This window comes from Simochromis diagramma, unplaced genomic scaffold, assembly GCF_900408965.1.
Source record: "Simochromis diagramma unplaced genomic scaffold, fSimDia1.1 OVJJ01000753.1, whole genome shotgun sequence".
Classification (NCBI taxonomy): domain Eukaryota; kingdom Metazoa; phylum Chordata; class Actinopteri; order Cichliformes; family Cichlidae; genus Simochromis; species Simochromis diagramma.
In genome coordinates, this window is record NW_024387523.1 from 9297378 (window position 1) to 9321777 (window position 24400).

At 40.1% G+C, this 24400-nt stretch overlaps 1 protein-coding gene across 2 annotated transcripts in view; it reads left to right on the forward strand.

Moving 5' to 3' along the window:
* Positions 1 to 24400, forward strand: part of LOC120726763 (teashirt homolog 1-like) — a 138132-nt gene that overhangs the window by 61143 nt on the left and 52589 nt on the right. The window contains exon 2 of one of the 2 annotated variants that reach the window (XM_040020674.1): positions 2300 to 2481. In XM_040020674.1, coding sequence (XP_039876608.1) covers positions 2300 to 2481 — 182 coding nt within the window. Of the gene's footprint in view, positions 1 to 2299; positions 2482 to 24400 lie in introns of those variants that run through there. The other variant, XM_040020677.1, reaches the window with a different exon arrangement.

Consider the following 24400-nt stretch of genomic DNA (forward strand, 5'->3'; position numbering starts at 1 on the left):
AATGGCACCTGTACACCTCCCTTATTCTTAAACAATCAGCGTTCGCTGTTTTCCTCTTGTTTGTCTGCTGCATTGCCACATAACATATTTGTTCTATTATGTACTGCTCACCGTGGAGGTTGTACAGAATTAAGCAGTGGCAAAAAGAGAACCACGTTAAAAGCAAGTATGGGACAAACATTCGTCTGTCTCTTTTCTTCTCTTTTCTTTTCATATTTAGCTTCTGGCTAAATATAAATAATAGTGGGAAATATTCTGGGTCAAATTTGACCTTTATCTTAGCTCAGGAATTCTAGCCCCCCAAAAATCCCTTATAATAAGTTTCACTATCAAATTTGGTACCACTGATCTATTCAGAATGCATAAACAGCCTGTCTGACTTTGATAACGGGATGATTAATCCTCAAGTAATGCTTCAGAGATCTATAGTGATCAATATTCATTAATATTAGCTGGCACTCAGAACACAAAACATAAAAATGGGTTATTGCTAAACACTCTGTCTATTAAAAGCAGTGGTGGGCAACCTTGCAACATAGGGCAGCGTCAATATTTTTATTTATGTGTGTTTTGGGTCGCTTTAAGGAAACATTCTAAGTATATAAGAGTCAACCACTTACCCACCTCTGGGTGCTGGGTGGATGTGTCGATGACCAGCTGTCACAGTGTGAGAGGCGGGCACACTGTAGACAGACCACTGTCCATCACACGGCCAGTTTAATTATGATATAATTGACCAAGTGGATACATTTAAATGACAGTGATGATACCAAAGTTTAACTAATATGTGTCAACTTAAGCCCTTTTCAGTATTTCATATAGATATGAACTATAATGTTTAGCCATTATGGAATGAGAAACTTTAATTTTTTCATAACATGACATAATTATCATATTTATATTCAGTGAAATGCATATGATAGTCTTTTTTTGTATTCTAAGTCTTGTCAAAACAATATTAAACAATAAAAGGTTTAATATTGGCCCCTAGATATATAAGACTAAATGCATATAGAACATAAATTTGGCATTCAGTACTTACATAAATGTAGTTTGCATTTGCCACTGATTATATTTTACATCCTAATTAAATGACAGAACTCTGTGTATTTAATACTGTAATTTTCAAGCATGACAGTGCTGGTAAATGTTTCTTAAAAGTATAATTGATATTTCAAAAATGTTCCGTCTTACTTAGTCTATGCTGCTGTTTGTTTGCACAGCAGAACAACATAGTGCATACAGCGTTGGAGCATTTTATATTTTTCAGGTGTGCCTGCTTATGATGAAGCCACTACAGAAGTCTCATACTATCAGGAAACAGCTGTCCAGCTCTAATCTTTTTATGAGCGATATGCTGTTTTTAATGAAAGCCCTCGCAGCTCTCCACAATCAGCTGGCCATATCAGAGCTTATATTTCATCCTGCTATTGTGATGTCATCACCAGGCGCAGGCATAATACATAATTCCCTGTGTTATGACAAACTGTGGCCTCAGGCCAGAGAGGTATATGAACGCTTTTGGGCCCATGTCAAGTCCATGCCATTTGTGCTGGAACAATCGCTCTCGGCTTGTTGGTTGATCATATGAAATAAGGGCTGGCATCAAACAACAAATAGGTCAGGGCCATTTGAATAAAAAAGTGAGGAAGTCAAACGAATGGCTTTGCAGCTTGAGATGCCAGTGGTTCTCTGTCTCACTCCTTTCCTGCGTAAATGCAGTAGGCTTCATTCTCAAAATAGTAAAAAGCAGTGGCATAGTTTTTCTTTCACAGATACCCTGAACAGCTTCAGTCAAAATATAAATATATATTGATATATTACTGGTATATGTAAGTTATATTTTAATTAAACATTATTTGTGTCCTTTAATTGGTCAACATATAAACTGCTACCATTTTTTGTATTTCTATATTCAAGCCTTTCAGAAACCTTGCATCAAAGCATCAGTGGAGCTTTGTCTGGAACAGCAATATGCTTTTTATTCAGCAGTTATAGTATTTATTTTACTGTATATATCTTTGTTACTGTCAAGGCTTAAGAGACTGGAGGGAAAGTACTTAATTTTGACAATATGTACAAAAAAACCAAAGTGAAAATGTGATTAATGCTTTCACTGTAATTACTGAAGTCATTTGGGGAACATAAATGTACCGAATGGGGTTCATTCCTTGGGCACCGTGAATGCCCAGGGAAACCATCAAATAGAAATACGGTTGTTATTTTTTTTGTACTTGTGAAGAACGACTGATCCACTAGCTAAAACAAGTGGCTAACTCGTTTCTCTATCTTATCTCAGGTTCTTCCCGTGGATAGAACTCAGCTTCCCCATCTCAGGCTACAGCTGGAGGATCCCCGTACAGCACCTACAACCAGAACCTGCACACAGACAGCTGGGTTGTGTACCACTGCTGAGCTCACAGAGACTACAGAGCTGAAGAAAACAGTGAAGCTGGAGTCCATCCATGAGAGGAGAGACAGGTGAATGATACCCAGGACCTCAACAAGTCTTGGACATATGTCCATACACTACTTTCATATGAAGCACTTTAAATAGATATTTCAGTTTGGTCCAGGATAGCCAAGTGACTGCAAGGCAAACACTGGATTTAAATAGAGCTATAGTGCTACCATGTCTAAAATAAAATATAATATTATATCATATCGTTTTAAAAAAGGCTGATTAAATTATAGAACATGATTTGACTGCAATCCTAATGCAGAAGATTTGGGGTTCCGCCTTGTTTGCTAAAGCTCTTTTCACAAGCGGGCGAGTTAATGCTGCATATGAGATTCTCACAATTGTGATAAAATAACAAAAATTCCTATTTTAAAAAATGAAATCTATCAAACTCTCAAATTACTGTTTGGAAACCTGAGCATAAACACAGGCTGGTAGTGAATTCAGGGAAGCAGAGTGTTTGCTGTTGTTTGCAGTGAGCCGGCCCCACCCTCCACTGGCTCGCTCTCAGCCCCCAAAATCTTTATCTGCTACATGATGCATGAAAGCGCAGTGCCTTCTCAAACAACTTTACATGACCCCTGACCCCATCTGCACAGATGCAATATGGCCTCGCTGCCACCATCCATTTCGGCCTGTGGAGTAGATTCAATGAATTTTTATTATGCCGCACGTGTATGTCACTCGGTTCGACTCTTTCTTTTGATCCTCATCGCCACCAATGTGTCTTGGAAATACATCACTTGAAGATGTTAGATGTTTGTGGCTTTTGTGGAAAAAAAAAAAAAAAGAAGAAGAAGAAAAAAAGAGCTCCAGTTTCACGTTCCATCTTTTCATTTGCTGAAATCTAAAGTAAAATCTGCACAGTAGGTAGTACATATTGGTTTTTTTATTTGTTTTCTTACTTCAGATGACAATTCCAGCAGGATTGTGACAGGCAGATTTCCAACCAGGCTTTCTGGCAAACACCAAACTGAAGATAGATTTGAAATTCTGTCCTTTATAAATTTTGGCTATCTCCGTTGAAAATCTGGCATTGTCATTTATTAAAAGCTTACATGTGTTCAAATTGGTCCTGTCCAACAATTTTTGCCTGTTCTGCTGCTTTTGGGTGCCCGGCGTTGGTTTTTGAGTTGGACCGATATTTCTCTGTGTTGAGAAACTTTTTTTTTTTTCCATGTGAATATTTGCGAATTTAATATATTTCAGGACTGCAACAGTTTGCTTTCTGCATCAGCAGCCTGCAAACTGAAAATGGTGATTTTATGGGATCGTGTTTAAATGATGGTTTTTAGGGCTGTCACTCAGTCTGCACAGAGAAAAGCCTGTATGTTCATCTACCTTATTCAGTGTCTTTTTTTGTTTCCTTCTGAAGCCTCTCAAATTGTCAGTGCCAGGCAACAACTCTATGTTCCCCAGAGGGAGCCCAAATATCCAGGGAATCAGGCGTCATTTAGCCTGTAAGAGCCTTTTTCTTTCCCTGACACTCTGTATTGCCTTTTATTTCCCCCCCTCTCTTCTACTCTCGCTATCCTCTCTGCCTCCCAGCTGTACAAACATTCAATCTCATTAGGTGGTCTCATTCATTCTTCCCTCAGCCTCCTCACTTTCCAGCCCACTGTTTTTGATGAGTTTTTAATCTTTTGCGCTTTACTGGACGCTGATGTACAGTATACAGCTCTGTCTGTGTTTATTTTCACTGTTTTTTTTAATTTTATAAAATCGGCTCGCAATGCATCTATTTTATGAGAAGGCAGAAATCTGAATATAATCTCTGTCCGCTTCTTCACGCCGCGTCTTTAATCGTCTTCCCTCTAATTGCACCATATAACACTTCCTACCTTCCTGACTGTCCTCATCCTCTTCAGCCTTCTCACTAAACTCATGTCCATCTCTCTTACTACACTGTCCTCATTTACAGGGATCGAAATCAAAAAAAGACCAACTTTAAGTGTCACCCTGCTTTCTAGCCAGATTTCATAATAAGATTTCAGATTAAGTGCTATAGTAATGGAACACTAGCCCATTTATTTTACAGTGATACTATTTTTTAAGAATTAGAAGTGATGGAGTTGTTGAGTTCGATTTTAGCGGTGTAATGAAACGCTTCTGAGTGAGTGCACTTTCATTTCGAGATCATATTGGACCATTTGCTCCCTTTACAATTCACAGCCCTGTGTTTTGGGAATGAAACCATTTATATCCTTGCTGGTGGGCCCCAAGCAGATACATTGTTTAACTGTCACAGATGACAGGGATAAAGCAGGGATAAGGACATAGTACTGTAACATGGTGCCGCTGTGCGTATGTGTGTCATTGTAAGCGTTTATACGCCTCTACTTATGAGAGTGACTGCATAGAGTACCGCAGATAAGACTGTCTTTTTACTGCACAGTCCCAGAGTTGTACAATAATGCGCACAGGGACAATAAAGATTTAAACAAGCACACTTGCTGTTTGTGCTTCTGTACTCACAGAACACTATGTGCACAAAGACTGAGTGAATTGAATTGGGGGATTTTTCTTTTAATATATGAACAATAATCTTTCTCAACTGTCCAATACATTGTTTTTTACAAGAAAAAGGGAGAAAAAAGGATTATTATTGTCTGGTAAGTTAAGAGTGAGCAGAGCACAAATAAATGCCATTGCATTGATGTGTGGCGGTAGTTTGAAGAGGATTTAGAGACATTTTAATCGAGAATTCACATCAAATTTACCTTAACTTTCAACGTTTGAAGGGCATAAATGATAGAGTGAGTCATAAGCTACTTGTTTAATTTTCAGGGGGAACTTTGTGGGCTCTTCTGAGCAGATGCCTATGTCTTCATTAGACTTTGTGTCTAATGATGTGCTTTGTCTCTGGGTCTGTGTTTCTACAACACTGTTCCATTATCACTAAAAATAAACTGCTAACATCCAGAAAGGACTATTTGTTTATCATACTATAAAAATGGCGTACTTTATGTCCCTGTACATCTTGTTTTATATCAGTGCTTATGTAATACATTCATACATGTCCTTTGTATAAGCGAGTGTGCGAGAGGAAAGCAGCAGCTGCCAGGATGTGATGACTCAATTTCTTGACAACCCTGGCACTGAGCAGCTATTTGGAAAAACTGAAGGAGATACTGGCTGATGAGGAACTGCAACTGCCTATTAATTTGAGCGAGGGGAGGGCGTGTGGGAAGAAGAGGTCGCACAAAAAAAGTCTTTGCTAGCTTGAATGTAGAAATCTAACAGAGATAATATTCTATTGCTCCATTGTTTCTTTGTTTTGCTATGGTGTTTTTTGGGGTAATTAAATAAAAGCACCATTTGTTTGTCAGTTTTCCCACAGCAGTATTTTCACCTACAGCCTTCCTTGATTATCTTAAACTTTGGGCGGCGGAACAAATTCTGTTAGCTAAAATGTGACGTGTAAAACAAATGACTAGCTCCTTAGATTGTTCTTCTCCAGAAATGGTGTACCCACTGTCATGTATATCACTGTCTTTCAGCTGTTTGTTAACACAGATATCTACTTAGCCAATCACATGGCAGCACCTCAATGCATTTAGTTATGTAAACACGGTCAAGGCAACCTGCTTAGAATAAGGAAATAAGTACTCTGAGCATGGCATGATTGAGAATGGTCTGGGTGGAAATTCTTTGTTTGAGGTCAGAGGAGAATGGTCTGACTGCTTTCAGCTGATAGGAAGACAACAGTATCTCAAATAACTACCTGTTACAACCACAGTATGCAGAAAAGCGTCTATGAATGTACAACACTTCGATCCATATGGGCTTCAGCAGCAGACTCACATCTGCCAAGAATTGGAAACAATTTGCATGGGTTCACCGAAACTGGACAACAGAAGATTTGAAAAATATCGCCTGGTTCAATGAGTCTGTTTCCGCTGTGACTTTCAGCGTCAGAACTTGGTGTAAAGAACGAGCAAGCATGGAGCTGCTGCTTTTGTGACATGTGGGGGTGTTTTCATGGCACTCTTTGGGCTTCTTTGAAACAACCAAGCATTGTTTAAATGCCATGGCCTGGTTGAATATTGTTGCTGACCATGACCATGCTTTTTTATACCGATCTTCTGATGGCTGGATAACACATCACTGGCACAAATGATCTCAAACTGGTTCCATAAACATGTCAATGAGTTCCCGGTACTCAAATGGTCTCCACGGTTACCAGACCTCAATCCAATGGAGCACCTTTGCGATGTGGTGAAACGGGGGATTCATATCATGGATTTTCATCCAAGGAATCTGTATCAACTGGGTGATGCTATCATGTCAACATGGACCAAAATCTCTGAGGAATATTTCAGGTACCTTGTCGAATCTATGCCACAAAGAATCAAAGCACTTCTGAAGGCAGAGTCCAACCCAGCACCTGCTAAATATAACTGATAAGGTGAGTGTATGTACATCTACATTATTGACTCCAAGCAAAAAACACTAAAGTATGTAAACCTATCATAGACTCCACTGAGAACTGTTTCAAGGTCATTCAGTGGACATAACAGCTTCCTCCATATGTAGCTTATCTTCATCCAATCCCTTTATCACATCTGACAGAGAGAAAATAGCCACGTTCTATGTACAGTACAACACACACTCGGTAATCTAGTCGCTATGAGATATAGATAACCCCAGAAACCACAGGTAACACACAAACAAATCACGAGAAGTTCACTTTATCAGCAGCCGAAGGAGACCTGGCAACCTGTCTCCGTGCTATTGTTAATCGTTCTTTCTCTCTCTCTCCAGCCTCCATCTGTCTTTCCCCCTTTTCTTCCTCCCATGATCTCTCTCGCTCTCCTCCTTCTCCTTCCCACTTACTCCTTCCCTCTCTCACTCCTTCGTTGAAGCCCACAATTTAATAACCTCAAGTGCTGTCAGAGGAGGCATTGAAAAATGGCTTCTATAAAACATAACGGCCTTAATCAGAGTGCGCCGAGGATTCTCCCTGCTGCTGCTGATTCCACCCCCTCCTCCCTCCCTCCCCCCCAATCCCCGCCTCTAATGAATTAATGTTGAAATATGCAGGGGCTCAGTAGTCATTAGATGTGCGCCGTGAGACGTGATTTAAGATGGCTGCCTTTATGTGTCTGCCAGGCAAGATGGAGCGGGACGGGCCCGGCTGGACAGTGATTGTCTTGACTGACTGAGCCAAAAATGCTTAAGATCACCCTTTGTTGAGGGTGATAAGTTACCGCGTATGTTTTTCTCCCAGCCTTTTGTGGGCCCAAATTGTAGGCCCAAATTATGTGATCAAGAAAAAAAAATGCCGTGTTCTTTTTGTGTGAATATGACCGTATATCAAGTGGGAAACAGCGATGTGGGCTGATATGTTGAGGAGATTCATTTTCTTTATCCAGCAGCCAGCCAGATAAAGTATCCTTTATCCAGTTAGTCAGGTCTCTCTTGAAGGAGAGACTTTTAATCTCGGTGAGATTTCTTTTTCTTTTTTTTTTTTACTTGGATAAATAAAGTAGCACAGTGTGACATGCTTTAGCTATAGCATACAATCCAGTAATTATATGGATTTCCACTCCTCCCTCAAAGCATAGATTAACCCCTTGGATCTGCAATCTTATGGTCTGGTAGTAGCCAGACTGTGATGTTCCTGCTCATAGCTGGGCTAGGTCAACACATTGATTAGCTCAGTTTGTGAGGTCATGCAGGCATTACATTCACTGCCATTTCTCTTAGCAGAAAAAGCAGGGATGCTACTAAAACAGCTCATCTGTTGACGTGTCCCCAAAAGTCGCAGCCGAATGGAAATCTCGTGACCCTGAAACTGAGAAGGCGACGTGGAATTTCAGCCATCATTAAGGTTTTAAGCTACATCTGTGATTTTCCTTCAGTCAAAATCTTTTCCGCGTTTGCAAACTACTTTCAACTTGAAGCTCATGTGTATCAAACTGTAAAGTGAGTGATTTTGTGCTGTTTTGCTTACAAAATCTTAATCAGTGTCATCTGATGCTGTAGGATGAGCTATTTTGGTTGAACACTTGATGCATCAACTTAACAGCTGTCAACTGTGTAGAAAAAACGACGTTTTGAAGGAGGATCAGTAATAAAATCCAGAAGCAATACCAAAGGAAATTGCTGCCACAGGAAACTGATTTGATGAAGAGAGAAAACCAAAATAAAACACTTTTGCCACGTTGCCGTTGAAGATTCGGGTCATGAGTGACCACAAGTGACAACTTATGATGATTTTTTTTTTTTTTCAATAAAATAATCTAAACATAGCAACAGAACACCAAACCTTGTGAGGGAGAAACATTTCCAGGAGCCACCTCATAATCCCAACACTGATTCAGCAGGTTAAGGCTCAGTGTCGCTCACTGATGTGGACTGAATGTTTTGTCCTTCTCACCAGTTAACCAGCTACAAAGCCAACCCCGGGCCTCGGACCGGTACCGGTCCGTGAGTCGTTTGGTACCGGGCCGCGAGAATTGAGGCTCAGGTGTGAAATGTATGGTTTTCAGGGGTTTTATCGGTTTTCAGCGTTATTTTGTTATCGTTTTGATCGTTAACTCGGTTTTCCTGGGTCTTTTCACGTGTGTTATGAATAAATCTTCTTTTTTTTTCAGTACCGGTACTAGTTTTATTTTGTTGTATTTATCCGCGACACATTAAAGGCCGATCCGTGAAAATATTGTCGGGCATAAACCGGTCCGTGGCGCAAAAAAGGTTGGAGACTGCTGCTCTACAACCATCAGAGAGTAGTGAGAAAAGAGAAAATGTGAGTGACCTGCAGTTCTGTGAGTAAAAATGCCTCGTTAATGTCGGAGGGTAAGAGGAGAATACCCAGACTGCTTCAAGCTTATAGGAAGACAACAGTAAGTCAAAAAAACCACTTATTACAACGAAAATATGCAGAAGAGCATCTCTGAATGCCCAACACGTCTAACCAGAAGGCCTACAGCAGCAGAGGACCACACTGGGTGCCACTCAGCTGTCAGCTATGAACAGGAAACTGAGGCTACAACTCACCAAAGTTGGACAACAGACAAATCTTACCTGGTGTGATGCGTCAAGATTTCTACTGCGACATTCAGTTGATTTATTTCAGGCAGAAAGGGCGTAGGCAGCTTATACACCCCTACCTCTCATACTAATAATATATTTTTAGCCAACCACAAATTGACAATACAACAGAACATAGTATTTCATAATTACTTTCATTTCAAATAAGTGAAATATCAATAAACTTCTTAATTAACATTTGAACATGATGAAAGTTCCATTTAACTTCAAAACATTACTGTTGTTATTCCATAAATTTACTCGCGTAACAGGAAGCAATGCCAAAGTCTACCTGAGTATAGTTGCTGACTGTGTCCATCCTCTTATGACCACAGTGTACCCATCTTCTGATGATTGCTTCCAGCAAATCTGCAGCAACTGCGTTATGCCATCATGACATTGTTTTCAGCACCCTGTTGAATCTGTGCCACATAAAATTAAAGCAGTTCTGAAGGTTAAATGGTGTCTGACTAGCAAGGTGTGTCTAACAGAATATCAGTGGAATGTATTTGCACTTAATGCAGTTTTAGGATTCATTTCTGTTCTGTTGACCCTTAAGAGTCACTGCACCACAGGCTGCCTGGACCTTGATTTGAGAATAAAAGTAGAAATACTTTGTGATGTGATTAATTTGATTAATGTAATTAGCATTCTTTTGCAAGTCTTATGCACTTTGCACACCGTGAAAGCATGTGTAATTTTACGACTACGTCGCCTAACGAGGTAATGGTAACATACTGATACCGTAACATGTTCTCGAGGAGAAAACTAAAGATGTTATAGCTGTTAGTCATACACCTCACCGCTGTGCTCCACAGAATTCATGAGAGCCACGATACGTCAAGACAAGCCTTACCATCAAACGCTCTTCAGACAGATATTAAAAAAGGAACATCAAAGTGAAGATGCTGTAACTTTTCTGAGCATTTTTTTTGACAATGTTTCATTACTGCTGGGCAGGTCTATAATCTATTTCCTTTGAGACTTCCTTCTTAAGTCAAGATCACACAATTATGAGAGCTCTCATTCTGACGGCGGGGCGGAAATTAATTAATAAATAAACACTGCATTTTTACATTCATCAACATGCGGTAAGAATAGCTCTAATTATCACAGGTGAATTAACACTTTCATATTTGTGTCAAAAAATTAATTGTATCCCTTAACAGCAGTTCCCAGGGGAAGTTAAAGAAGAGAATGGGTAAGGTAAGAAGGGGAAAAAAGAAAAACAGTGCGGACCACCAAGAGTGCTAATTGCTGCTTTCAAAGCCTTGCATCAGTGTTACCGTCTTTCTACGAGAGTGTACAGTGTCCCACAGAGAGATGATGTAGGTAGAACCTTGTTACAAATACATAGATGTCAAGTCTTGATCTGCAGTACCTGGCAGGGAAGTTCTCTTCATCTTCACTTAACCAGGCAAGCTGACCGAGAGCGAGCTGTATTTAGAGCAGCAGCAGCGACAGGTAACTGTTAAATGGCAGAACTTACGACTGAGTCGTCTGCATGTGTGGCAGGCTTCCCCTAATTTTGGGCAAGTTATAAATCTTAGCTTTGAATGTGATTTTGAGTGTGTGTTTATTCACGGGTATATGTATCAGTTATAGCAGAGGCTTCCTGTCCCTGCTCCTTTCACTCGTAATGTAGGGCTAACAAGCATGACAGGGAATACAGAGTCTCTCAGTAACGAGCTTCCTATGGGGAAGCAGAGAACAGATAAGGGTCAGAGACATTGTAAGGGAAAGATTCATCATTTGAATTCTGCAACACCAAAGATAGTGGCTATATAACACGTGCCCCACCTCTGTCCACCAAAAACCAGTTATCTCCAATGTAATAGCCAAACCAGGAAACCTGTTCAGTCAGTTGTGCTGTTGCACTGCCATAACAACAGGGTACGATTTGACCTTACTCTTCTGTGTCCAAAGAGTTACACAGAAGAGTCTGGGAGATTTTGTGTATATTAATTCCTCCACTGAACTAGTTGAAGTTCACTAACATTACAGTGGCAGCAGGACTAAAAGACAGATTTCAGACCATCTGCTTTAGGATCACTCTGGTTCCTGAATTGTTTTTGTTGGGAGGGGAAAAAAAGCTGTATGTAAACTTAAACCTTAATCTTTAACACGACGCTAAAATGATGTGTCACACATTTAGAAAAGTTCATTGTAAACAATACTTCAGTAACTACAGTCCCAATCATTTGTTTCCTCATTAGTCTTTTGATTTTTGCTTTCATGTTTTCTGAAAATCAGTTTCCAAATCAAAGTGAGATCTGAGTAAGCGTGTAAACAGCAGGTACACAGCTCCAGCTTCACATACTGTAAGTGGGCAGCTCCTCTCTCTCTCTCCTTTAAATCTTTCAGAACATAAAAGACGACTACAGAAGAAGCCTGAATAACTATTTGACAAAATGCTGCAGACTCACTCACCTCTTAATGTCCCACCTTATACTGTTTTTTGTGAGTGACAGAATTGCTGAGAGGACATGCCCTATGTGGGTGCTTTTGACCGTTTTCCTTTTTGAGTGTTAATGTCTGAGTGAATATCCGTGTACCTGCGCTTTGACTGAATGACAGAAGGGGTGAGAGTGAGTGAGGGATCACTTCATGCATATAGTCTGCTTGTGTATATGCATGAAGTGTGTACGTGGTCAACCCGCTGGTGAATACCACTGCATTAGCTAGGCCATTAGCGCATTTAGCTGTCTGTAATGCCCGAGTGTTAGTGACACGTTTGGGTCCCCCTTCCACTTAGGCACTACTTTTGACAGACAGGACTGACATGCCAGATGACAGTAATACTACTGTGTGGTAGCGAGCATTTTTCTTGTTGACATAAAATCCCATGAAAAGACCAAAGCCTGTGTAGTGTATTTATACTGACCGAGAACTGTTAAAAATGAACAAATGAGCCACACAGATTACAAAGCACATTGGTTCTAGAGCATATTTTAAGCTAATTCCTTATACACCGTTCTGTTGCTATAAAAATATTCACTAAAGTGCAACGTTAGCCACTAAAAATAGTTCCTAAAAAAACACTACTGGCTGCTGTTTAGTAAAAAATCTTTTAAGTAAAAAACATATTTGTGAGTTATGTTTCCAACAAGAGCAAATGGGAAGTTAAAATGCATTCATACAGTATAGCACTGAGAAACGTAAGTAGGCACGATGTGTGAGAAATTACATGCACAAGACTATTAAAAAGTAATAGCTGTCTTCCTGATTTTATATCTTTTGCATATTTGTCACATTCACGTGTTTCAGATTTTCACTAATATTATAATTACACAAAGATAACCCGAGCATGTACAAAATTCAGTTTTTCATTCAGTTAGTCTATCCAAACCTGCCTGGCCCTGTGTGAAAAAGTAATTGTCCTTAAACCAAACTGGTTGTGCCACCTTTGGCAACAAGAGGCGCAATCAAGCTTTTGTGATATTTGGCCCACTCTTCTTTGCAAAATTGTCCACACTAACATTTTCAGTCGTTTTCACAGAGTTGCGCGTCCACGTTGAAACAGCCGAAACGCTTTCGTTCCAGTCCTGTGAATGTGTGAAACGCAAGAAGATTTGACCTGCCTCATTTCTGTTTGCCGCTTATTTACTTTCCGGCTCTTTGAAACATTGCGGCAAAATGTTGAGGAAAAGGACCGAGTTTTATAAATGGACTAACAATGAGGTGGAGTTGTTGTTGCGAGTAACACAAAAGTACAAAGTTGCAAAAGCGAGTGAGAATTAAAGAATTTGAAGAAAAGCTATCTGGAGCATGTACTGATATTAATCTTTAATATGGCTGTCAAAATTCAAAGCAAACAAAACAACTGCTGTATAATGCCCTCTGCTATCTTAGTTTAATTGGTCACATGACTGCATCATATGACTAAACACGTATCATCTTTTTAGAAAGTCTCCGTTTTCGCTGTCCACACTGCGACGCGAAAGCACCGTTTTGAAATGTAGCCGTTTTCGAGAGCGTTTCCAAAACGCTGCGTTTTCCCTCAGCGAAAACTCCGTCTCAGTGTGGGTGGGAGGCCAAAACGGAGAGAAAACAATGCATTTTTAAATACCGGTAAAAACGCACTAGTGTGCACGTAGTCTGAGTCTAAACTTTAACTGTATCCTGCTGCTGTAATGAATCAGTAAATGCCCAAATGTTAGACATCTGTGTGAAGTACCATACATTGACCTGTGAACAAACAATTTCTTCCTTTTTTTGTTTATTAAGCTACCAACTCCAAGGACACACTTTATTTAAGCACGTGTTAAGTTAAACTGTAGCTAGATTTAATGCTGCAATCTGATATTCTTAAAGGAAACAGTGGAAACGCACACAACATGGTATAATTAAATGCAGAGGACGTCACCATTAAATGTAATGTTGATAATGGTCATGATAAATGCATGTAGGCCATTTGTGCATATAAGTATGATAAATTAATTCCCTGGCAAGAGCCAAAGCCTGTGCCACACCACGACACCGACAGATCTTGCAACGTCCCCCTTCCCAAGCTGCTCGATTGTTGTTATAACTTCGGGTATAAGGTAAAAAGAAATCTACACCAATGCCTTACTTCATAACACAGAATAGTGAAAAAATGAAAAAGAAAACTTAATGGAATTAAAAAAAGAAGAGGGGACAGAAGACACTGGGCCCAAACTGCAGTCTGCTGTCTAGCCTTTGAGCAGCAATGGTGACGTGCATGTACATCCCATCCCGGAAACCCAGCTGGATGTTTCTGGGATCTCTGACGTCAAGTTTAGTCAAATCTTGGGCAATGCGGTTAAAAGAAATATCCACACCAAAAGAAGAAAAAGGTGCCTTACTTCACAACAGAATACTTTTTTTTAAAGAGAGATAAAAGAGAAAGTGAGGGCAGGTGTGCACAAGTCTACACAAAGGGGATGCAAGCAAATACTAAAAGTTGAGAAAACAGAGGAAGCTCTAAGCAATCGAGGAGGACACAAACAATAGATTCCTGCAAAAGAACATAAGGAACCCCGCTTTGAAGTAACATCTGAAATCTATCCCATAAACCCATCCACTCCAAAACAATGATATTCAGCTCTTGTTGACACAGAAAGGTGCAATAAACTGAGAGCAGTTAAAGTTTTAGATAAATAATTAAATTACATAATATAATCTTACAATCACACTGCTGGTCGTCTCATGGCTTGAGTGACTCTGCAGGAACAAAACTAAATTAATGAATGAAATTAAATATTCGAACTAGTACAGAATACTTAATAGAGAAAGCAATGTGTAAATGGATAATTGAGATGTTCACTATTAACATGTGACAAAGCCTTAAACAGTAGCTAAAGATGTCATTTAAAATCGGTTATCTGCTGAATTGTCTTTTATCTGTAGACACAACACTGGTTCATCCGATGAGTTCTGTTTTTTTTATGCTTGAATAATGTCTGTGGTTTAACAAAAATGAATAAATTCTTTGTTAATGGTCAGGTATAAGAATAGGACTAAAAAAATCCAAAGAAAAACATTTTTTAAGACCTTCAGAAAGCTTGGAGAACTTTTGCTCAAGCGTTCTCTGGACTCCTTTCTCTGGACCAATTGCTGCCATTGCTACACCTCAGCATCTAGATGTATCTAGGGGATAAATTTGAAAATCCCTACTTCCTTCTTAAGTTATTAAAGTCACAAGATGTTTATAGACAGGGGTGCACATAAGTGGTCCGCAGGTGCGCATTCGCTGTCAAAATAAAAGACGCGCACCAGATAAGAAGTTGCAACACGCGTTTGCGTATATATAAAAGGCACTGGTTTTGTCCGCTAAAGTGGGATTTTCATGGCATATTCTGCACCACATCTCTGTGCGTTCATCATTTGTTTGAAGCCAGCTCACCTCCTGCAACCACTTTTCCGAGAATACGCGCTTCTTTTGCGGTTCGGACTCCTCTGACAATTCTTTGGAGGTGGAGGAACACCTAAGTAATTGCTTAAAGGAGCTTGCTTCTTCGACATCTTTAAGAGTTCTAAACAAATGTCTGTCCTCCTGAAAATCTTATGTACGCAAACGTGCGTTGCAACTTCTTATCTGGTGCGCGTCTTTTATTTTGACAGCGAATGCGCTCCTGCAGACCACTTATGTGCACCCCTTTTCATAGAGCTTCACATCAAGAGTTCTCCAGTTATCATGTTCATAAAATCAGGTGTCCACACCACTCACCCAGCCAGGCTTCCAACTCCTTGGAAGCACAATATAAAGAAATCTGGGGTGACTAGATTTTTGCACAGTACTATTTAGTACTGGACTGTTTTTGTTTACTTGCACTCAGAAATGAAGTGATGAGAATATAGGGGTTAAAGACTTCGTAAAGCAGCTGTTTGTGGCCATTACTCAAGACAAAATTTACACAGGTCTGATGGCATTTTAAGTCTAGACCCGGCTGCGTTTGGGCCATCATTTTATTTGGTCTATTTTAGCGACTTTCACACAGCTGCAAGCTTCATTTGGCCCATTCCAAACAGGCACATTTTGATCAGGCACTGCAGCAGTTTGTTCCCCTCTAATGAGGGAGTCTGAACATCAAACAGGCAATATGTGAAGGTTTCATCTGATCACAACCTGATGATCCATCACTCAAAACAGGATTCATCCCAAGAATCGTGCAGAGAGTAGTGAGAGTGCTGCACGAGAAAACCAGAGCAGATCAGGAGCAAAAAACCTCAAATCACCCTCAGTGGGAACTAAACAGTACACTTGGCACATAAACCATGGAAACTGTTTTCTGTGCTTATTGTTATTATTAGCACAGGTTATAGGCATAATAAATTAAATGCTAAATCTAGTTATTTTTAACACATTCATGGCAAGAAGTGGAAAAGTCAGAAGATGCCAAATATGAATACCAGCAACAGATAACAACATGCTAGGAGAGTATATACAGTATCTGTGATGTAAAAAATTAAGTCTAAGTTCAGGTGTTACACAAAAATATATGATCCTTGTAATTCTCCAGCATCTGACTGCATGTTCGCAGTGTCACTGTCAGATTAATTCTAAAGTGTAAAGTAAAACCATGTGTAGATGATGTCAAGTGCTCCTCAGTCTTGGTTCAATATACTGCACACTGTCAGTTCACCATAAATGAGGCCATTTGATGAGCTAAGTTTGGACACAAGGGCGTAATGGCTGCATTAAAGAGGAGACTTGGGAGAATGGATGGCCAGACATCAGTCACTTTAATCACCTTTTTCATTATTCAGTGGATGGGTGCCACCTGGTCATACATGAAGGGTGTCAATGGGATCTGGAGTCTGAAGAAGGGTGAGACATACCTAACAGGGAGCCGTGGAGAGTTTGGTACACTGAAACCTTTTTATTTTCAGCAGAAGCAGGAATACGTTTGTTTTGCTGGGCGACTATGTGTGCCTTTTTTTTTTTTTTTTTTTTTTTTTTTTTAAAGATAATAAATACAAGAAAAGCATTGGATCTGTGTCAGTGTAACATCATTATGATCAAAATCCAAAGAACCTGAAGTAGAAATCTGTACCTTCAGTTTCTTTGCTTTGTGTTTTGTTGACCTGGGTCAACCGTACAAATTTAAGCCCTAGTTTCTGCAGAAGACATCTAAATACCCTGGATTTTGTTAAAAATGACCAGCTATGATGTTAAGAGATCATCTGCTTTGTTTTTTTGAAAGGCGGCGCAAGTAAAACTCACTTACGCCCCAGTTTAAACATTTGAATTCTGGCTAAATGTCAGTATGCAAGAAAGGTAACTCATGCCTACAGGATGATCCACACCCTCACATTTCAATGCAGTCCTACCGTCCACTTTTCACAGACACACACCGCAGAGGAGATAAGAGAGAGAATAAGCTGTCAGCAGGCCGAGTTCACCAGTCCCCTCTATATTCTTCACATTACTACAGAGGGAACAATGTGTCTGCGGTGGCAGGTGGCCATAGTTCATAATGTGCTGATGCTGACCAAGTGTCAGTTTGATCCATGGGATCGGTGAGTGGGACGGGGCTGTGGCTCCTGAATCCTTAAGCAAGCAACTGTGTGGTACTCCTATGGGGACGGTCGGAGACATGATACAGATGAGACCGGCAACTATCTGCCTAATGGCAGACAGATACAAGGCGGAGAGAGAGGGAAGGAGGGATGAAGAAGGAGGAAGACAGCATGCAGGACAGATGAAAGGTTGAGTATCACATTTGAAAAAGGCACAAAGGCAGATACTGCACTTGTCGTTCTGTGTTATTTGTCTTCATAGGCTAGTAACCCTTAAACTAATGTACTGTATCCGTCCCACAAACAGCAAATGTCTGCAGACCATTCTGTTTAAGAACAGCCGTAGCAGTTGATGTTGTATGTTCGAGTGCACGGTTGAGGCTGATGCTTTACCTCAATTACCTGCAAGTAATTTTTTGCAAAATCCGGCACACCAACATAAGCTAGCAATGGATGGCTAATTTTTCTTAGAGCACTTTACGTCATGTCAACTTTGAGGATGTTACTACACACAGGTTGCTAGTTTCCAAAAAGGAAAATAAATGAATTTTTTTAGTGATTCTGAATGGTCTAGTGGTTTAAAATGTTGACCATTCACCCCACGCCTGTCATATAGCAAACAACCACAGATCGTTGCTAAGTCCGCTACTTAGTAGCTACCTATGCTATCAGACTAATAATACTTGAATTTCTTTCACAAAAACTGAAGCACAAACCTCGTGGGTTGTCTGTACCACACAACAAATCACATTATTTGTCAGATAATTCAATTAAAAGACTCCAAAAGGAACCAGCAAGCACAGTCGAGAGATTCATTTTAGTTGCTTGAATTTCAGGAGGCGGGGCCTGGCAGACAGCTATCAGCTACAACTCCTTGGTTCAGCATATCAGGCCTGAACATTACCCAAATATATGAGTCATAATACATCTACACATATACCAGTTCTGAGAGGGAGGGGTGTGGACTTATCCCTAGAGAGACAAAGAAACATTTTGTTGCTGTTAAATTCAAAATGTGAATATGTGTGAAGTGGTTTGCTTTTAATGTGAGTTTCAAGTTGAAACTCTAGCATAGAGCATTTTTGCTGGCTTAATTTTTTGCCCCAGAGGTTGCTGCTAGGTTAAAGCATTGTGTCCAATCTTAAACCATTAAAAGTGATGCAAACAGCTCACACTAGTGCTGAGCAGTGAAAATGAGATCGCTGTTCCCTGGCGGCAAAATATTAATGCCACAAGATTTACACAGTTCATACCAATGAGATAAATGATCGCTTTGTTTGTTTGTTTTTTGTATGCAATTCTTAATGGTCATGTCTAAAGAGCTATAATTTGGATAATAACAATTTATCAACTGGCAATTTGAAGGCAACAAATGACAGTATTGCCACCAGAATATGTGGTTCCCCCGTGACTCACTGACAGAAATGTACTCAGTTTCAACTCATTGCTTAGCTGTCCATCCTGCACCTTTAGTGTTTTCTGAAGACTTAACATAGACAACAAAAATTGGCTAAAATATATTTAATATCTATAAATAAGTAAATTAACTATAAAGTCATCAGTCAGTCATCAGCTTTATTTGCCACGTGCAGGTTGCCCTGCAGTGGAATGGACCCGCTACTGCTAACTGCTTGTTTCCCATACCAGCCATAGCCAAGATCCGAATGAATGGTTGCGTCAGGAAGGGAATCCTGTGTTCTTTGCCAAATATAATATTATCAACAAAGAGATTTCCATACCAGACCAATCGGGGCCCAGGTTGACAATGACTAACATGTCATTGTCAACCTGGGCCTCGATTGATCCGGTTTGAGTGGAAACTGAAGCAGCAGAAAAAGAAGCTATAACAACATGAATTAAAATCATTTATTTTAATTAAGGTCTGTTGACTGGGCAGTTTGACTGATTAGTGTCTGCAAAAATGACATCCATCATAATACATTTTTTTAATACGTTTGTATTCTTTTGAATCTATGTGCACAAATCAAATGATATACATGAACACTGTCACAGTCTTGTAGAGACCGCAGCAGGTTAGGTAGGGAGATGTACTTTTTAGCGCTGACACAAATAAGCTGAACTTGGAAAGGGGGAGAGGACGTAGTTAGGACACAGTTGTTTACACAAACACACACACCTTAAGGCAACGTCTGCTGTGAGCAATGAGCTGAGTGAGCATGATCAAAGCAACAAAGTACAGCAGAAGAGACACACACATCCACATATCTTGAGCAAAAAAAAAAAAAAGTGTAACTCACACACACATTGACAGAGCTACTTTATCAGTCCCAGGATCTGACTCAACAGCATTTACATATTCAACAAACTGTCACATCCACAAATGCACACAGGAGCCCTGGGCATTTATTTGAAATAGATTAATATATTAAGTGATGCATGAAGTATGTGCAGAGTGACAATAAATTCATCGTTGAGATGATTCATTGTCATCTAAACAACGCACGTGATAAGCTGTTACTGTGTTTGACTGTGGATCTTATAAAATATGCATGTAAAGCTTGCTTGTGTGATTTATTTATTTATTTTTTCATTCCAATCTCAATTGCTGGTCAATGAACCAGTAATGAACATCAGTGTCTTTAGTTAGTCAGCGCCGGGAAGGTCAGACGATGACGTTGATGGCGATAGATAACGGGAAAGGAGGAGGAAAATCCCACAAACATTTAATTTTTAAAGAATGTCTCTGTACTGTTGCCGTTTACCCTCCGCAACATCCCTGACCCAGCTCATCGCCTCTCATTGTCGCCACCCTCCACACCCCTCCCGCGCTCTTCTTTCATTTCCAAATGCGCTCTCCCTCGCTCTCCCTCTTTTGGTCCCGCCATGCGATTTATTGCGCAGGGCAGGCAGACAGCAGAGAAACCTCCCTGTATGGAACGATCTGTCATCTCAACATTATCAGCCAAACACACCGCCTTCCATATTGTGCTACAAGGGCTTGGGCAAATTGCTATTTTTATGGGACATGATAAAGGAAATGCTACCTTATGTTCACATTTTTTACTGCCCCGATGTTAGAGCAGGACATGCAATGATTCACTATATTGGAAAGTAGTTTGTGTACTTTGTAAGCTGTGTGTGTGTCGCTGCGTTGGTGGATTGGTGGGTGGGTAGAAAGAGAGAAAATGAGCATTAATATGGCTGTAAAATTGTCAGCCATTAGGCAGTTCTATAGTTTGATTGTCGTGTCAGTCATAACAGCAAAGAGGCGCACGAGTCTTGCACGGCTGGTTTTAATTAAAGGAAAAATCAAGAGTGATAGATTAATCTCATTTACAAATGGCAGCACTACTGTATTCGGATTGTTTAATCTCAGTTTCAAATAGATCACACGTTTGTATGTGTTTCTTTTTTTGTCTCATCTATTTTGGTCAAGTTCTGGTTGTCATATATCAGCAAGTCCAAAAGTCAGGATAGGCAAGATAAAGAGAGGGGGAAAAAGCAAATCTGAAGGCAACAAGCAAACCTATTACCATGTTCTGTGGGCAAGATGAGTGCATGTTGACTTCATCTGTCTGCTCTTTTTCTCCTCTCTCTTCTCCTTCCCTGTCTTTTCCTCTCCTTCAATCCTTCTCTCCCCGAGCCCTCGGCATGCCTGACAGCCAGCGCTGCACCAAACTGACAGGCCCTCAAACCGTGGCCAAGAAAGCGAGCGTTAATTAAGTCATTGCCGGACTGTAATTTCCTTGAGAAGTAAAAAAATTTCTTCACACGCGAAAAGGTTACCAAGACCTTTTCTGTGTCAAAATTACCATGCGTCATGAATATTAATGTGCTTAATGAAGACAACCTTTGGTTCATCAAGAATGTTCCAGTAGCAGGTGCCAAGCTGATAAACTCACTTGGTGAAGGCTGCCCCCCCCCCCATCTTTTTCACTTTTTTTCCCCATTGCTTTCTTCTTTTTGCAGTTTTATGTCAGATCCTTAGAGAGTCAGTTATTTAAATCAACATCTTCCTATCAGAATTTTCTGGCTCACATGAAAACACATACACATTAACACACATATCTTTCTTTTTATTCACTTTCAGGTGTCCTTGGGCTCGTCTCTCTGGCCTGCTGACTTTGGTTGTCAGATTTCCAATACAAAGATCGGTCTCAAAATGTTTATTTCTCAGTCTCAGTTGATTTCACACATCCTCTTCTTTAGTCAAATGTCTGAGAGTTCAAATAAATTTGATGTTTTCTTTAGCTGCTCAAGTTCAGTCGGGCCTTGTAGCAAGATAATTATACTCCGTCCTTGACATGTTTCAGACTGGCTTTTGCTTTCATCACTAAAGAATGTTAAAATAGTTTAAAACACAAATGAAAATTATTATGAACCCAAATTTCAGTGTAATAAAGGTTCTGTTTTTAGTTTTGCTGATTTTTTAAGATTGAGTCAGACAAGCTCATGGACGCTTTTTGTCATTAGTATTTTGCTGATGTTCAGTTGTGATCTTACTAAATATTAGATACAAAAAGTATTTAATACTCAAAACTGATGGGACTATAACACACTTGCTTTGGTAAAAAAAAGAAAAGAAATAGATGTACACACTGAGCTAAGCCAAAACGCTAAAAAAAAACATTAAAAACCTATTATTACTTAGCAACTTAGCATTAACTTAGCATATGCTAATGGACCAAGTTACAGACTGGCCAAACAAATATTTCTTTTGCGTTTTTAAGGAGTTATATAAAACTGTTAAACATGTTACTTGCTGAAATGTGCGCTACTTTGTATCATGCGTAACACTGCAAACATGCTGACGTCACATTAGCTTTCATTCTGGCTAACCTTAGCAGTGCTAGCAACAGCAGCCATTGTAGAACGTGATTTCATCTAGCTTTGGTATAAAAATTCAGTTTATTCTGACACTATATACAAAAATGTTACCATACACTTTCATAAGACCAGGAGTTTTTTTTTTTTTTTTCCAACCACAGCTATTGCCATCTGGCGGCCTTTACAGAAAGACTGCAGGTTTAAGGCTCTTCTGCATTGACTTTATTCTTTCTGACCTACTAAAAGATGTCGATGTTTTATTTGTCTGTGGTCCAGACCTTAACCCCTCTGAGCATCTTTAGGATGTGCTGGAGAAGCAGTCCAAAATGAACACTGGGAGATTTTGGCGAAACTTAAAGTTTGTGACGCTGCATAAGCTTATCAAAATGATGCCACAGCAAATGCATGGCATCACCACAGCTAAATTGACTCTAATGAAATATTACCTGTGTGTGATGTTTTTCCCCATCCAGATATATACACATATGAAAAAAGAAACAGTTTATGTGTTATTTTACTCTTGTGTGCTACGAATGAAACTTAAAGGCTATTTGCCAACCAAATTTAAAGTTTAAAAAGAAAAAAACTTCTAAAAGGTAAAACAAGCTATTGCAAGCAGCTTTCGAGAGTAGTTTGTGGGCTGTGATCAAATAGTCTACACTGAGTGTAAAACTGCATTTTTGCTATACTTACCATTACCGCCTCATGTTCTGATTTAAAATGGTTATTTGACTCAAATACAGTGATTTGCATCGGTTGTTGATTTTTAATCAAGATACATTCAAGATACATCTTAACACATAACCAGACACATGCACTAGCTCGTGGACAGTGACTTATCACTGGCTTTCAGCATCTGTCATTGCCCACTTTATCACTGAGTTGTGCCTAGTCGCTGTATCAACACACATTTATTCTCTGTGATTTTAAAAATACCAGTGATTTATAAATAGTAATGGCCATGTTGCATCTTGCTAAGCAAGAGGAAGTCACCAAGTGTCATCAAGAGAGCGTTTGATCTCTCAGCTCTGTGGATGAGCTGCCCCTGCACTCCTCCTCCTCCTTAGCCACGCCGCTGCCTATTATTTCAGTTGTGTAATTGAGATGCAGAAACATTGACAGAACTCATTTACTGCGATGGAGAACTGTGTAATGTGGAAAGGAACACAGATTATTACATCAACCCGCACACACACAACAGCAGACAGATACACATGGTTGTAAAAGTGAATGTAATTTGGCACCACGTTTGAAGAGCTTCTTAAATTGTTCTGCGAGGATGTGAACTTGTAGTCGTACGTGTAGCCGTGGAGGCAGAAGTGACCAAAGGTGCCAACGTGCTGGGCCACTCCTTCCATGCACAGTTTGAACTTGTACACAGGTGTTTATTGTGAGACTCCCGCATCAGTATGTGTGTTAGCGAGCGGCTATTGAAACGGGATTACATGTTTATCCATCTGGAAATATCAACAGCATCTTTTGAATCTTCTTTTTGTCTCTCTTGAACATCCTCTCTCCCCTCTTTCTCTATCAGGATGACAAAGACGGTGGTTCATCCTCTTGAGACAAAGGACCTCAGTCACACACATGTGGACAGACACACACATACACCAGAGCACCGAGGTCTGCTGTCATACACCTCTCATTAATTCCTACCTGTCAGCCGGCTCCCCCTACCGTATCGGCCCCCCGAAAGGTGACAGCTTTCCAATGACTGACAAAGGCTCTTTAGGTGATACAGAAGATCCCTAGCAACCGCTGGCTTCTGTAAAGTGCCCCTCAAATGTCACTTTTGCTGCTCAGAGACGTGCACACTCACACACCCACACACAGTATTTTTAAAAAAGAGGCCTGCTCTCAAGTCTTCAACCATCTTTGACATCCCGAGGCTATGGATGTCACAGAGGCCTCAGCTCTTAAAGCTTTTAACATCCGAGAGAGATGGCGTTGTTTGACAGCGCTATTGGTGGATGCCATTGTTGCGTGTCGTTTTCTCCCCAAGTGCATGGGATTTGCTTGTTTTTTCTGTTGTAAGAGGCAGATAAGGAAGAGCGAGAAACAGAACCAAACTTTCCCTCTGTGTCCATTCAGCTGTCATGAGTTGAGTGGCAACAGCGAGCAATATTGGTGTCG